General features: G+C 32.0%; 1 protein-coding gene across 2 annotated transcripts in view; it reads left to right on the top strand.

The window, feature by feature from the left end:
- The window catches only part of LOC107366082 (cell adhesion molecule Dscam1), a 70256-nt gene that overhangs the window by 20336 nt on the left and 33203 nt on the right, over positions 1–16717 (top strand). For both annotated transcript variants that reach the window (XM_015933656.3, XM_015933657.3), the window contains exon 3: positions 444–755. In XM_015933656.3, coding sequence (XP_015789142.2) covers positions 444–755 — 312 coding nt within the window. The remainder of the gene's footprint in view (positions 1–443; positions 756–16717) is intronic.

Genomic DNA, 16717 nt, shown 5'->3' with positions numbered 1-16717 from the left:
ATTATGATGATTATGGTGATGGATAAAAACATAAGGATAAAGATTTTTTTCTCTCTTGGCGTCTACTTTGATAATGTCGGATGAAATAAGGTACAAGTTGATGATGATGATGATGAGTATTCATAGTAAATAACATTGACTTTGAATCTACTTATTGGCATAATTTTATGTGTCATAATGTTGCACGTAATAATACATAATAATATGTAATACAATATTTTTTTGCCTCATCTTATTACAGAACAATTGTCGGTTCAAGAGAATATATTTTTTTTCTGTTCATTTTTTGCACTCTTTTTCCACATCATCATGTTTACTCATAATGATAATCAGTTTGAATGATAATTTTTTTTCTCTCTCTGTTTCTCTCTTTTTCTCTTGATGTCGATAATGGCGATAATAATTCTTAACCATCATCATCAACATAATCGTTAACAATAAAGAATCTCATAATGTGATAAGTCCACGTATAAGTGATATACGATCTATTGTGTTGGCTGTTAAAGGTGATACAGTGATACTTCCCTGTGTAGCTCAAGGTTATCCTGTGCCACATTATAATTGGCTTAAGAAAGAGTCAACGGAAAGATATTTGACCACTCTTTCACCCAGTTTGATGGTTGATGAAAGGATGACCCGATTAGATGGCATTGTATTTATTCAAAATGTTAAAATTCAAGATTCTGGAATTTATGTGTGCCAAGTGAATAATACAATTGGCGAGGAAAGAGCAGAAACTAAGCTGCTTGTCCGAGGTAAGTTTTCACACTTTTTATCCAACAAGCATTGAGCAAAGATAGATGTCCGTTTATCAGAAATCAAAATCCGCTCACCTGACCCTTTTATGTGTACTCAACTATCGAAAAGATTAATTATGCGAATTCAAATATTTAAATTTCACGATTAATGGTTACCTAGTTGCCATTATTAAGCTGCCTAACCTTGTGTAATGATTATATGCTGTGCCTGTCAAAACATTCAAGGCATTAGTTATAAATTATCGTTTCATTTTGCATAATTATTATGACAAGAAATGGTTTAAATCAGGTAATCAAGTCGACAAGCAACAGACTAAAGTCGATTCGATCATCGACCTCAAACACTTGAAAGCATCTTAAACGGACACTATTTTTGACTCATTAACTTTATAACAAAATCGAGTGTAGACTGGATCACATCAACACTTCAAGTTCAACCTAGAGGTGAGCCTTTACTGCATCAAATTTATTACTTGTCAGCCTCTTAACTCGTCATCAAGTCACGAGTTCCAATGCTATTTATGCAAATGCTTTGCTCTAAATCCATCTCTCCATCACATTATAACTTACTGAATGGGTAAACTTTGACTTCATGAGTATCATGAATCATTGCAAAACCACCAAATCTGATTGTCTCAATTCAACAAAATTGAACAAAACTCTTTCTCTTCTAAAAATTACCATTTTTGCAAATCGAGTCAATGATAATTTTATGACAATAACCAGTAAAATTGAAACTTATACCAATAAAAGTGAAGCTGGAAACATGTATTCATGGTAATGATTGTAGAAAAGAATTACAAGTTTCAATATTGACTCATTTGAATAACAATGGACTGCAGAGTAAACTTTTCTTCTTACCTTTCACACTTTCCCAAGTGACAACATGTTTGAGAATGATGGCGAAAAAATTTATTCAATCGTTAATTGAATACCATGTTAATCATTTTCCCTTTTCACCAAACTTTTCAAACTTTCCAATTTTTTCTCTCCCCAACAAAACTTTTTCTATTGTTTTTTCCTCTGCCCTTATAAATGGTCTCATTATTGGTGGAATGAATATTTTTTTGTGAGAAAATGAAAAAGAAATGAACTGAAAATGATCAACTGAATAAGAATATCTATACATCTACATTCATAGATGAATTTTTTTCTTCGCATTATTTTTCATCATCCCAAGAATATCAAGTATTAAAAATTATTGAAGTGAAAATATTTATTTCTCCTTTTTGCTTGCTCGGAATATCTTTTCAGCTCAGCAAAGATTTTCCAAACTTGAAGGAGAAGCAAAAATTTAAGTTGAAAATAATGATAATGATTACGATTCAGTTGTTGGGTTCAAAATTGAAACCCCTTTTGCACTCTTCTTAGCCAACAATTTCACCACAAGAAGGAGAAATATTTCGATATTATTTTGATAAATTTTCTTCTATTAACATTCTATTTAAAGAGTTATATAGAGTAAAGTTGAACCTGATGAACGAATATGTGTATCATGTGCATCTGAAAGGGAAAAGATTTGTTGGTGAAAGAATTTGATTCTGAAGAAGAAAAAAAAGTATAAAGAGAAAAGTGACATTGAAAGGAGTAGAGAAGGAAAAAATTGTTACAAAATTGATAGAAAATGAGAAGAATAAGAATAAAGAGTGAAAAAAATGATCCGGAATACGAATTGTGTTTCGATTATCATGGAACAGTGCGAATGTTAAGAAGACTATTGAAGAGGCAAGAAGAAGAAGAAAAAGTATTTGAGAAAAAGCGTTATCAGGTTCACTGAAAAACTATTCATTTGCCTTCATCATAATCATGATATTTCTCACTTCTTTCCTCGTCTTCTCTTTCTTTTCCTGAATATCAATGAAACTTGGAAACAGATAAGTGATGAGAATGGAATGAAAAGAGATGGAAAAATTGTTTCGATCTTTTTTTTGCATCGATAAAAGAAAGGAAAAAGTAGGAGTTGAAATGAGTTGTTCAGATGATGATAATGATGATGATTATCAAAGAGTTGGAGCAAAGAGATGCAAAAAAAGGGTTGAATAGCAATGATAACCTTATGGTGTCAATAACTATGAATCAATAAAATAAATAAAAAATGGCAAAACCAAATTGAATCTTAATATGAATTCAAATTTACGTCTCTTTTACCATTCAAATTTTATCTCTTTTCATTTACTTCTTTTTATTTCACTTTTACCTCTCACATCATCATTATCATCCCATCTTGTTACTGAAGTTTGAGCATTTGCAGACAAAATGTTTCATCTTTATTCATTAGAGTGAAACCAAAATTTAGACGTTTTTCATCCTTTTTTTACAATCGCATTTTCAATCATTACTTATCATGATATTGTTTCATTTTGTTTCATAATTAAACAAGAGATGAAAAGAAGCACTTGAAAAATATCTTTGATGAATCTGTTCAGTTGATGAAATACACTTCATCTATTAAGCTATTGTCTGAACTTTTCAAATAGTAATTTATTATATCAAGTTGCAAAAGCTTCAACACATTTTTTTGTTATTATAAAAGCTAGTTTTTTGCATTAATCGATGATTAGTCAAACAGCCAAGTTTTGCACATAAAAATTGGAGTTCAATATTTAAACTATTTATAATGTTAAAACTAGTATGTTTTGTAACTACTAGTAGCATGAAAAAAAGTATCTATTGGACCTAAGGACATTTCAGGTATTTTTAGTATTACTCAGCTTATTACTCGGCCTGTGAGTGACCTAGAGATTTCTATGAAAATTTCGCGAATACTTATTAGTAGTAAATAAGAAGAGAAGAGTGGAAAGGGCATGTCGAAGAGGCAGCAAATGAATGAACTCTCAAGTTTCAAAGTTTTAATTTAATTTTTGAATTGAAAACTTCACAATTTTCGTTTTTTCGAGCAATGTTCAACTAAATAATCATCAAACTCTCTCTTTCCCTCTTTATCCTTTCGAAAGAATTAACAAATTTTGCCGATTTGGAAAGAGACGTCGTGGGACAAGAAAAAAACGCGTTTTTTTTATTAGAATTTTTCTAATGGAAGAGAATGAGAGAATTTTTTGATTGAAACTATTTATTTTTCTTTTTGCTTCTATGAAAATATGGCTACAAAATCATTTTTTATCGCCAACTTCTTGGGCTTTTTTTGCTGCCCATTCCAAATATTGTCTCTCAAACTTTCCTTTCGGAAAACCAAAATGGTTTTCCATCCGCTTACTCATGTAGTCGCAGAACATGTCGCGATCTTTCAAGTCCTGAACCAATTCCAAGTTCACTCGGGAAATTCTTTCTTTCGCTCGTTAGCCTCTCTGGCTTGAGTAGTTAGGGCTTCCACTTTGCCACAAAAGCTGTCTCAAAGTTAGCATGACGTACGCACCTTACGTACGTCTGCTGTACACTGTCCCAGAGTCGGACATTAGAAGGAAAAAAAGCTGTCCTAAAGCAGACAAGTTGTCCTGAAGTAGGTCTTTTTAACATTACTTTCACACGAAGAATTGAACGAAACTTTTAGTTTATTGTCCGCCATAGCATGACCCTCCACGTTCACTCCTAGAAGGGAGCCTCTCAAGCTCACTTATGAACCTCCACCCCCTTTCCGATCCGAAACCAGTTTTTTTCAGACCGAAGAATTAACAATCTTTAGCTCCGCCCCTTCGACTCTTCCCTTCTTATTTACTACTCTTATTTGTTATGGTCATCTAAGTTTATTTTCGGAAACCGCTCCTATTGATATTAGAGATTAATTAAGGTCAAATCATGATTCGAGAAGTCGCATAATCGTACTGGTAAAGTTTCATTCTTCTGTCATGAGTCTTAGCCAGTTGTTTACAAAAACTGCACCATATGACCGTATCCATGCTGTCCTGGTGTGGATATTTTTTGTCAAAAAACAGCGGTTTCCATACTTCTATCAGCTTACATGTTGCATGATTAAATAAGTACCTAAAATTATCCAGGTTTGAGATCAGTTTGCTGACACAATATGCCTCTTGGATTGGCTTTGATACATTTTGTATTTATAATAGTTTAGAAAGTATCTTACTGTTTAATCTAATGCTTTAGCAACTGAGCTATCCGGAAATTTCAAGTTTAACCCTTATAAGGCCATCTCTAAGTTACCCATGATCACTTATGAGATAAGAGCAGCTCTGGTTTTGTTGGTTTGTCATCAGGAAAATGTTGCTGTTGTGGTTATCATCAATTTGACTTGATAAAAAAAGCCAAATCTTTACATGACCATAGTTTATCGAGCTTTTTTTGTTTTTTTCCAATGTGAAGTAAATGTTTGATAAAAGTGAGTGATCGCTGATAAACGTACAGAATTGAAAAGATGAAGGTTCAAAGTGATATGATGATGATAATGGATGGATAGATGAATGGATGGGTGAATGAATGAATGAATGAGAAAGAGTAAAGTAAAAGAAGTTACTCATCATTCGACTCTTAGACTCTCAGGGAAGCCAAAAGAGAGAAGAAGAAAGAAGCGAAAGAAAAAAAAGAGTTGATGTGATGATGAAGAGGAAAAGGAAAAAGATGAAATGAAGAATGATGAGGATGAAGAGTAGAGGGTAAAACAGGAAGATGATAAAGAAGGATTGAAATTTATCAATGGTCTTGGAAAAGGGGTGAAAACTAAATGACCTTCAATTGGAGCGATAAATGATCTTACCTCATTAACAAATCATTCATTGCCTTATAATGTATTCCTTTTATACTTGCATTATCATCATCATTTACATTCACCAGAGCCTGACAGTTTCTTTCATCAAGATTAAATTGATTCAAATCAGTTTCTTTTCACTTCATCATCCTCCTCATCCTCATCATCTGAATATCAATTAATTTTTTTCTCTTTCATTTGAAGAGAGAAAAAATTTCCATTTAATTAACCATTAAATTGTGCTAATTACTTTCTCTCTTAGCAAAACTTTTTTTTCTTCCTTCGCCAAATCATTTTCATGAAAATTGTCACAACTTTTGCTCTTTTGGGTTCACATTTTTTCTCTCATCTATTAATTGAACTCAGACAAAAATAATGATTAGCTAATCTAATGCCTCGAGGTGATGGATTATTCAAGTTGTACATCAATCTGACTTTTATCAGTTTCAGTTTAACTGGGAGTTAAAGTTATCTTTTTTTTTATAACAAAGTGTTGTAACGTTTTAAAGTTGTTTGAGTTTTTCAGTTCAACTGTAAAAGTTTTTTTGTTCAACAAAAAAAAAGATGAACAAACAATCTAAATCTATCATTATCTGTTTCATTTTAGCCTTTTATTTTGTTCACCTTCAAAGTTCTGCAACGTTTTTGCTCAACATTAACCTTATTGGATGTTTCATGAGCCTTTAGGCTCTGACAGATGACATATCTTTATCCCTTACCTTTTCAATGTTTTCATGTTTTCCTTTTCATTGTTATGTATTATTCCAACGAAATGTTGCATTCTTGACGCACTTCTCAACTGGCTGTCAATGAGTTGCTCCTATTAATTATCTGCTTCATTTTAATTGCTCAACAATATAGATGTGCATTTGACAATTAATTGCAACATGAATGATGATGTACCCTGTGGCTGAGCAACATTGATGTTCAATATTTTCATTCGAGTTTCAAGATGTGTGATCTTTAAATGTAACGTGAAAAGAGACTTGTTTCAAGTTTGGTTAAGCTTTCATGATCATCCCTGCAAGGCTTGCAACTAATCTCTTACCTGGCATCTCATGTTGACGTCCTTAATGGCTTCCTTGAATGGCTATTTTTGTGTACAATTTTGTTTATTTAGTTTGCTTTTCTTTTCCTTCCTTTCCTTCAATTGCAATGTTATTAATTAGTTTCTATGTAGATATGGTTTTACTCATTTTACTATTGTTAGCAGTTTCCTCAAATCTTTCTTGTCTATTCTTATTTCAGGGAGAGTAAAGTGAGAAAATGATTCTCTAAGCAATAATAAGTTCTTTTACTCTTTCTTATTCCTTTTTTTTCCATCCTCCCTTTACTCTTTTTCCTATCAATCCGTTTTTACTCTTCTCAAGATTTACTTTCACAGTAAACGATTTCATTTACATTTATTCATAGCGAGAGGAAAACTATCATTTGAATGACATTATTCTTGATTAACATACTAATAGTTATAATTTGCATGAAATTGTGGTGATTCTGTACTTTTCTTCTTCTTTTCTCTTCTCAATTTCTCCTTGTTTTCCCTTCTTCAAACACACATTTGCTTGATACCTTGATAAATTACTTGCTCCAAAATGAACCTCAAACCTTTCATTAATTTTGAGCGAAAATTAGTTGAGAAAATTTGAAAACCATTATCAAGAAAATGTCGTTCGTTAAGATTGAATAAAACTTTGGTAAAGTTTCCATCAAGTTGGAATCGAACCATCTTTTAAGTTTGTCAATAAGTACTTAACTATGATAAAATTTTTAGTGCTAGAGGGCGATGTTTGCAGTCTAGTGAGCATACAAAGGAACCTAGGAAACAAGTTTTGGTAAGAATGTGGTGTGTTACCGAAAACCAAGATGGATGACACACTTGAGTTTTTCTTTGTTGTTCTATATCTTCTTTCCAAACTGTTTCAGCTTAGTACTATTTATGGTGAAAGGGTGTTTAGCGTTCAGTTTGCCATGTTTTGTCTGGCAAGAATAAACGGGTACACTCTGCTTTGCGTACAGAGCTTTCGACACAGTATGAAAAAAAATTTATGCTTATCTTGAAAAATTGGGCCAGGCACATCATGTATTGAAGCAGGAGGGCAAATAGGCCTGTGCTTCAAGAAAATTTTGTTTATTTCTATTATATATTTGTGATTAAAACAGCAATAAAATATTCAGTCAGTTCCTAGGGAAAATGTCTGATTCGTGTTCGGACCTTAATCTGAACATTTTCTAGGTCGCGGTTCTCAACGGAACATTGTACAGATACGTAATTACTAATTAAGCAATGCTGATCAACTTGCCATCCTCCTTTCCTTGAAAGTTCTTGACAATACGCTAGTGAGATGCCAAATTTGGGAGCTAATTTTCCCTGGGACTGAGTAAATCCTTCGGCAACCTCAAAAAATTGGCTTAATTTAGCATCTGGCTTTTTCAGCGTTGCGGACACATTTATTTAGAGGAAAATCATTCCTAACTTTTTGACAACTACATAGACAGAGGAACAATAATAGGGTTAAGATTATTCATTAATTAACCTCTATCGCTGACTTTGACTCTGACGCTACCTCTGACTTTCTCAGCTAATCAAGGTTTTTCAATATTCAACTAGAACTTGGACCATTCGTGAAATGTCAACTTTAAGAATGACATTTGCAATACTTGAACTTGAATAATTGATGATTTGTGAATGAAGCACTATCGAAGCAAAAAGTACTCAAAAATGTCTGTCTCATTATTATGAAAGGTTTCATTTTTTATGACATTTTTTGTCTAGCTAATATGAGAATGATAATGTTGGCAATAAATGAAGATGGTTATAAGATATGAAAACAAGACAAAACAGTACAACAATACAAAAAGACTTGAAATTTGATACCTTAATGAATATCATTAAGTCTTGTCTCGATGTAAACAATTTCCCTTAATATGAGAGAAGATGGAGAAGAAAGATTAACAAGAAAAATTGGACAAAACCGAAAACAATCTAAAACTCGATTACTCAGTTTCATCTTGATAAACTCATAAATTGTAATACAATCAATGCATTAACCTTGACAATTTCATCGACTAGCTTCTTTGGACATTAAAAGTCAAGTATTCGCTTTCTTCTTGGATCTTCAGTAATCTGAACCTAGTTCAAGAATAAAGATGAATTAGAATAATTTGGAAAAATATTACAAAAAATTCGAGAAAATATGCTCTATCATCTCGAACCATTCAGAAGAAGAAAATGTTGAAACTTTTCATTTCTCAATTCATCATTATATTTGTTCATGTTTCTATCAAACTCGTGTGAGTCTATCAGAACAATTCAATGGTTGTCAACAAGATGAGTAAATATTTAATTTCATGATACAATCTTTGCAAAGATTCATATTGAATAGACACTTATCATTTCTCTTATTTCATTAGAATAACTTTCGTCTTTCCTTCACTTCCATTTTATCCACTCTGCTGACTATTCAAACAATAATGATGACAATGAATGGTAAATGAGTGGAAACAATATTTTTTGTCTGATTAAATCGATAAATCAGAAACAAAATAATCTTTTTTCTCTTCGTCTATTGTTTTTACTCAGCAGAATCTTGTTTGAAAAATTAACTCGGAAATCATTTATTTTCATGTTAGTTTTTTTCCGTTAATAAATTATATTCTCATTATTATCATGAATCAACTTTGTTTAAAGGTTGTTTCACTTTTGGCAGTTTCACCTGAAGCTTGGTCAAGAAGTGAGGATAAGAAAAAAACAAACTTCAAGTAAAGATGGAAAAGTTAAATAAAGATTAACTTGAAAGAAAATCTTGTTATAAGATGGACAATGTTGAGATGAGAATGATGATGATGATGATGGTGATGACCATGATGATGATAAAGAGAATAGGAAATGAATGATGAAGGCAAAGGCTATTGTCAATGTTCATTCTATTGCTGTTCATTTCACTCTTTCACTTTTATCTCAAATAACAACTATAATCTTTGTAAAAGATAAGCAAAGTAAAAATATCATTCCGTTTTAATCTACTGTTATCCAATTTCACCATTTTCAATCGGTTAACTACTATAATCAACTGGACATGATAACATGACATGTCACTCCAAATCCCAGTCCTTCCGGACAATCAGGTTAAAGTATCTATTAAATACTTTTCGAGTATTCCTTATTCTCCTTCATCACCATCATTATCAAGTCAATGATGCATTGTTACATATTCAATCAACTTTTACTGGAGTTAGTTTAAAACGCGTGCAATCCTTTTGAGATTCAAGTAGTAATACTTTCAAACGAAAATAATGACTAATGCACCGCGAATCAAACTTCATGACATATATACTGAATAATGCTTACTATTCATTGTTTTTTTAAAATAGCTACTTTTGAGCGCGTAGTCCTAAGATTTAAAAAAAGAAACGAAGGTACATAAGAATTCGCTGATTGGTTTTTGTTACACACTTTTTATTGCATAATTTGTCGAATCGGTATCTGACAATTACATCAATCAATAAAAATCTATTCATAAATCTTATTCATTGCGATTAGCTATTTCTTTTTAATGCTATATTAATGTGCATAGTGAAACACAACAGTGAATATGACTACTTACCTACATTATACGCACCTAATGCTTTGATGATATGAAACATTCTCGGTAGGTCAGTCATTCCATTCATTCACTGAATTGTCTACAGACTTTTGTCCTCTGAATCGGACTGATTCAACCTCACCATAAACTAGAAAATAAAACTATATAGAGCTATATCGTAGCTTTCCATCTGCATTTTGTGGTTTACTTTTCACAACAAAACCGGTTTCAAGAACGGTTATGATCATATGGAAAGCTTAGAAAGCATACCATCAATAGATGGCGCCACTCTAAAACGTTCTTAATATAAGTCTCCCTATCTCATATTCTATTGCCACAAAAGTGGTAGCCACAATACAAAGTGTTTGGCTTTAAAGAAATAAACCCGGGTTCAAACCCGACCCGAGGCCAGTGAAAGATTCAAATTTGAATCAAATCTCACCTAGCAAACAAAACCTAACCTAGTAACATAACCTGATAACCTAACCTAGCAGACTTCTGCGTGAAAGCGCTGTATTCTGAGAATGTCTCAGAATACAGTGTCTTTTTCTATTAAATAAAAGCTATTTAATTAAATTTAATAAAATTTAATATTGTCGCTTCTTGAATTATATGATACATGGACGATCTCATCAGATCTTGATCATTAAATTAAAATTTGCGATCGGTTACAAGCATGCGGCTACATACAGTCAATAAGCCTAACCTATTATACGTAACCTAAAAAAATAATAAAAGATAATAAATACAATAAAAATAATAAATAATATTAAAAAATCCCACTAATAAGATTAACACCATTTAGATGCGTGTAGTGTGATTTCTATATGCAAGGTCAGGGAAACATCACTCCATCATGTGGCATTTCCACGAAGCCCAGTTAGCGTTCAACGGCGCAAACCTATATAGATTTTCACAAAAATTTTCATTTTTATAATTTGCCATGGCTAAGCTTTAGGTTGTTAAGCATTTGATTTGTGTTGGATCAAATGGTAAAATTTATCAGTAAAAGTGAATATTTTGACATGAAAAATTAACGAAACTCCAGTATCGGAAAATTCTTAAAGCGTGATGCACTAATTGCATAACTCTCTATCTCTTGTTTAATAGCTTGTTATATATATCAATTAGACTTCTTTTTTCTGTCTTCTGTCGCTTTTACTCAGCCTCGATTAATCTCATATTTTGTTAATTGAACTTATCGATGACTAACTGCAGGCTACACTAGACGTTCTTGCTTCATTTCATTTTAAAGTGTCTCCAAACTTTGGTGCGAAGAGTTGATTCATTGATTTTTCATTTGAGCAACAAATTTTCATCTTATTCCATCTCTTTTCAGCCTTTCCCTCATCTTCATGTCTCTTCCTTTTCATTTATTTTTACAACTCATTTTATCATTAATCAAGTTTCTTGCTTGGTTAAATCTTGAATTTTGTCTCTCACTTCTCTTTCCATCTCTATTTATTATTATTTTGATTAATTTTTGCCTTCTTTCCTCTCACTTTTCATGACATCTGAAACGAGGAAACATTTTCATCTTGTAAGCCCATCTTGATCTGCCTCTTGTCTTCAATTATACAATACTGTTCAATATTGTTCAATATTTCAAACTTTAATTTCTCATGATTATCACAGTTGTAGGCACAAAGTGAGAGCAAAAAAATGAAAAGTTGTTCAATGTTCAACTTATTCGTTTGCCAAACCAAAAATTTCAATACATTCATCATTGGTTATATCAAGCAACACATTTGTATCTGATTGTTCAACATTTCCTCAGCCATTTGTTTATATCTATATTCATTGGTTAAATGTTTTTTCCCTGTTCAACTCTTTTTCATGTTCAATCTACTTTTTCCTTCTCTTTGAAACTTTTCATTCTCATTTGTTCTGATGGAATGTTTAACTTGGAATGTAAAATGAAAAATTGGATGACAATGAATCACAAGTTGATGTTTTTACTAACAAATTCACATAATTCCACTTTTACCATGGTTACTCTGAATCGAGACTTCAACTCGACTAGCAAACCCATTAGTATAATTTGTAAATTAAAATGATTCTTATTTTGGATTTTCATCATTTACTTTTCTTCTCTCTTCCTTTTCTCTTCTCCCTTATTCTGGGATTTACAGTATTACCATGTAATTTTGTGTTTTCCAAATTTCCATCAATTTCAATTTCATGGAGAACAACAAAATGAATGGAAAACTCCTTTTCATCTGTTTACTTCTTCTCGCAACTAATCAAATCTTTTATTCACTTTCTTTTATGAATTTCTATAAGGTATGACAGCTCGAGTTTTGTACTAATTCAGAGAAAAATGCAAAAAGTTTAACAAAATTTGCAAACATTCGAAAGTTGAAAGGTCCACTTCGATACTGAATCGACAAAAAATAATCTTATTTCTTCTCACTAAAGGACGATAATGAGTTTCATACCTTTTAGCATAGATATTGAGACTACTGAATGATTTGTCCAAACAACATCCAAATACTTGTCTTGACAACTTAAGTCTAAACTCTCAAGTTTGTTTAGCATTTTACTTTTGATCAAATGATTAGACAAAAAAATCTTCATTTTCAACAGAAAAACAAAAAGTTGGCAAACTTTCGAAAAATGACCTTGATTGACCTTGAGCATCATACTATGAGGAAAGACCTGCAAATTTTGCATTAAAGTCAAATAAGTGAACAACCAAAAAGTTCGAGAGCAAACTTCAAAATTTTCAGTGTGAAAAGTTGGCTTTTACAAGCGGTTTGTCATTGCCTAAAACAGAGAGAAAATTTGTACAATTTGTTCCAACATTTTGTTGACAGAGTCGTTTTGTAGACATTTTTTAAACTCGGAAATTCCGTTAAATACATTGCTATGCAAAATAGTCCCAAAGCTGCCATTTCAATAACCATAAGTGTGGAAGTATCATTGAATGAAACATTGATTATTATCATTCGAAACCAGTTTAGATGCTTTCTTTGTAATGGATCAAGGCGTTGTTCAACTTGCTAGTTGAGAGCAAATTGTGTCAAAATATCGATATCTTTCAATGAGATTCAATTAATTTGGTAATTTTCATTTTCCACACAAAAAAATTACCATGAAATGTTGCTAACAATTATAAAACTCATCTCATGACAAGAGTATACAGATAAAAAATGTCCAACATTATTCTTCTCCACACTTGCCCATTCAGTTGTTCATTGAGAGGCAATAAAAGCTACCCAACATTTCCCATGAAAATTATGAACAAATTAATGTCGAGAAAAAAAGTCTGAAAGAAAAGCAAAAGAATGAAAGTTTCACAAGGTTAAACACTACTGAACACTCGGTGTAGCGTATCCAATCGTGGCTTAGCAACATCCATGATCTTGTAGAGCACCAAATGAATGGTTCATGATGAGATTGCATGTTGATAAACATTGTATTTTCATTGATGAAATGGAATGAGGAAAGAATGAAATTCCCTCAGATTGAGACAAAGTTTAACCAACAACTTTGATCAAGTAAAATATTCATTCCCAGTGAAAATATTTTCACTCCCTTCAATTTGTCATTCTTAATCAGTTTTGATGCAAACATTTTCCCTTTCACTTTCCTTCTCGAAGCAAAATTAATCAATTTTTATTCAATTTGATTCATTCATATTTGATAATGAAAATTTCATTTTCATTCACATTTTTTCTTCTTCTCTTCGCAATCAGTTTCATGTAAATTGTTTCATCAAAAGCCTTCACAAATGAAACAATTTTCATTTACATAATATTACATTTAATACCAAACCTTGCCTTTTGTTGAAAACAATTTTGCTTTTCATTTTTACTTCTTTTCCCTTCCAATTGATTAACACTTTAACTTGCCTAACTTGATAATCATTTTCATTTGCTCAATGAGATTCACGAAAATTGAACAACTCAGTATATATTAACATGTAATGATGATGATGGTCATGATAACTTTGTATATAAAGCGTTGAACACCCATTGACTTTCATTACAAATGTTAATCATGAGAATGATTACAATAGAAAACTTTGAATCTTTTCATAATCAAACTTACATTCAATTGAACTGCAATTTATTACCTGCAATTGTAGCGTGATTTACCTTCATTTGGGTTTTGCACATCTTTTTGGGTTCCTTTACTCACCTTTCAATGATAACATTTACTTGTTAGGATGAGCCGAGTGAAAATCCACCGAGTCATCTCCTGAAGATCACTTTACAGAATCTAGTGAGCGTCGAGGAGAAGACTTTTACGGGTGTCACTAAAAGACCAAACAAACGGCCAAATGGGCAAAAAAACGCAAAAATAAATAGAAATATATTGTTTTGAATAATTACTAATAAAAAAAGTAAACACAAATATTAAGTGTTCGAAGAAGATAGTTAATTTAAAAAGGATAGTAAAATGCATTACAATTTGGAGAGCGCGTTTAATCTATATCTATACCATATATAAAGTCAAAACATGAAAGGAGGGTCTCCAGAATTTTTCACTTTTTTATCCTTGGGAGTTAAGAACTCAACTTTTTTTTCCTAAATAGAGTCCTACATTCTGAGTTCAAAAATAAAAACTATTCTCATTTTAGATCAGCGGTTTCTGAGTTATACGAGGTCAAAGTGCGCAACTTTCGAGGCCATTTAAGACCGGACTATTAATTCAATTTCTTTCTTACTTTGGCAATCAATAGATCTTGAAGAGGCCTATCGAATAGTATATAAAACTTTTCTTTATCTATCATAGTTTACGGTTAAAACTTCACCGAAAAAATTCGGACAACTTGGGCGCTTGGCCTTAGGTTTGATCGCAGAGTCATGATATTCAGTTTTTAGCCACACTGTATAGAGGCGCAAAGATTAGATCGGAAACTTTTTCGATATCATTTATTTTTCATAGAAAAAAAGAGGCATGAAATCTGCAGTAATCCCATGTTAAAACCCATAGACAAAATTGAAACCAGATAAAAGAGCAAACCTAACGCTGAAAACCATTAAACTGAGTATGATAATGATTGTGGACCACATTAGAAAAGATATCCGTCAACAGTTTTCAGTATAGAGCGTTTTAACGCTTTCACCTGTTTGCAGTGATAACTTACAGACATTTAATGCTACAGACCCCAGATTTGAGGTTAAAGCATCTTCATGACATGCGAAAAAATAATAGCAATTTCTCAAGGTCATTCAAGGTCATCCCGATAATTGACCTCTAAATGACCTTGCAAAGTGCGCTCTGGGATGAGCACATTTTTTTAGACCTGATTATCTTTGTTGCATATCGATTGGGTGTGGCACAGAGAGACTTTAATCGCAAAAAAGGTGAAAGCGTTAAAACGCTCTATACTGAAAACTGTTGACGGATATCTTTTCTAATGTGGTCCACAATCATTATCATACTCAGTTTAATGGTTTTCAGCGTTAGGTTTGCTCTTTTATCTGGTTTCAATTTTGTCTATGGGTTTTAACATGGGATTACTGCAGATTTCATGCCTCTTTTTTTCTATGAAAAATAAATGATATCGAAAAAGTTTCCGATCTAATCTTTGCGCCTCTATACAGTGTGGCTAAAAACTGAATATCATGACTCTGCGATCAAACCTAAGGCCAAGCGCCCAAGTTGTCCGAATTTTTTCGGTGAAGTTTTAACCGTAAACTATGATAGATAAAGAAAAGTTTTATATACTATTCGATAGGCCTCTTCAAGATCTATTGATTGCCAAAGTAAGAAAGAAATTGAATTAATAGTCCGGTCTTAAATGGCCTCGAAAGTTGCGCACTTTGACCTCGTATAACTCAGAAACCGCTGATCTAAAATGAGAATAGTTTTTATTTTTGAACTCAGAATGTAGGCCTCTATTTAGGAAAAAAAAGTTGAGTTCTTAACTCCCAAGGATAAAAAAGTGAAAAATTCTGGAGACCCTCCTTTTTGCGTAAAGATTGTGGCCAAACTAAAAGGATTCTAAAGAAAATTTTTTCAAAGCCTGAAAGTCATGATTAAACTACATCCACGAAAAATAGTCTGAGCTTCATCGGAATTCAGGTACCTGAGAAATTAGCGTTTAAACAGGGTAGGGGAAAAAATTGCAAATCCGTATCTTTTACCATTGACTTTGGGGAAAAATTTTTTTGATTTAGGTTGATTGCTGGTTTATTGTTAAATCAGAAGGATAAGTAAAATCATTTTTCGAGTAAAGAGTTAGGTAAAAAACATGTTGCCTCAAATGTTGAACCAAATTTTATTTTATTTTTTCTCATTGACAATGGATTTTCATCAATAATTTGAATTTTTAAATGTGGATTGGATTTTTTGTATTCAGTGAAAAGAAATTTACGATCAGTCATGATCGTGGCTCAGCTTGTTAGTTTTAATTAACAAAAGGTTTGATAATACGCTCTTAATATTAATCATGATGGGGACGAATGTAAATATAGTTGATTGTGGACAACAGTAGTTTTTAAACATGAAATAAATTAGAGTAACTGTGTCATCTTTTCCGTTAATAGATTTTCATCACGATTGGCTAATGAACTTCCAGTGGTCTTTCTTTCCAAGAATCTGATTTGTCCATAAGTTATGGTAAAAAGCCATCTCGAAATTACTTTTAAAACACGATCTACAATTCAATAGAAATTAAAGAAAAATAATTAGTTTATTTGAATAAGAACAATGAGTGATTTTAAATATGAGTTGAATGAAGGGCAAAAATAAATAGAAATATATTG

The sequence above is a fragment of the Tetranychus urticae genome, chromosome 2 (genome assembly GCF_039701765.1).
Source record: "Tetranychus urticae isolate SD_2017Ah chromosome 2, NJAU_TeUrti_SD_1.0, whole genome shotgun sequence".
Taxonomy (NCBI): Eukaryota; Metazoa; Arthropoda; class Arachnida; order Trombidiformes; family Tetranychidae; genus Tetranychus; species Tetranychus urticae.
The sequence above is the reverse complement of the archived record's forward strand: the minus strand, read 5'-3'. Positions and strand labels throughout refer to the sequence as shown.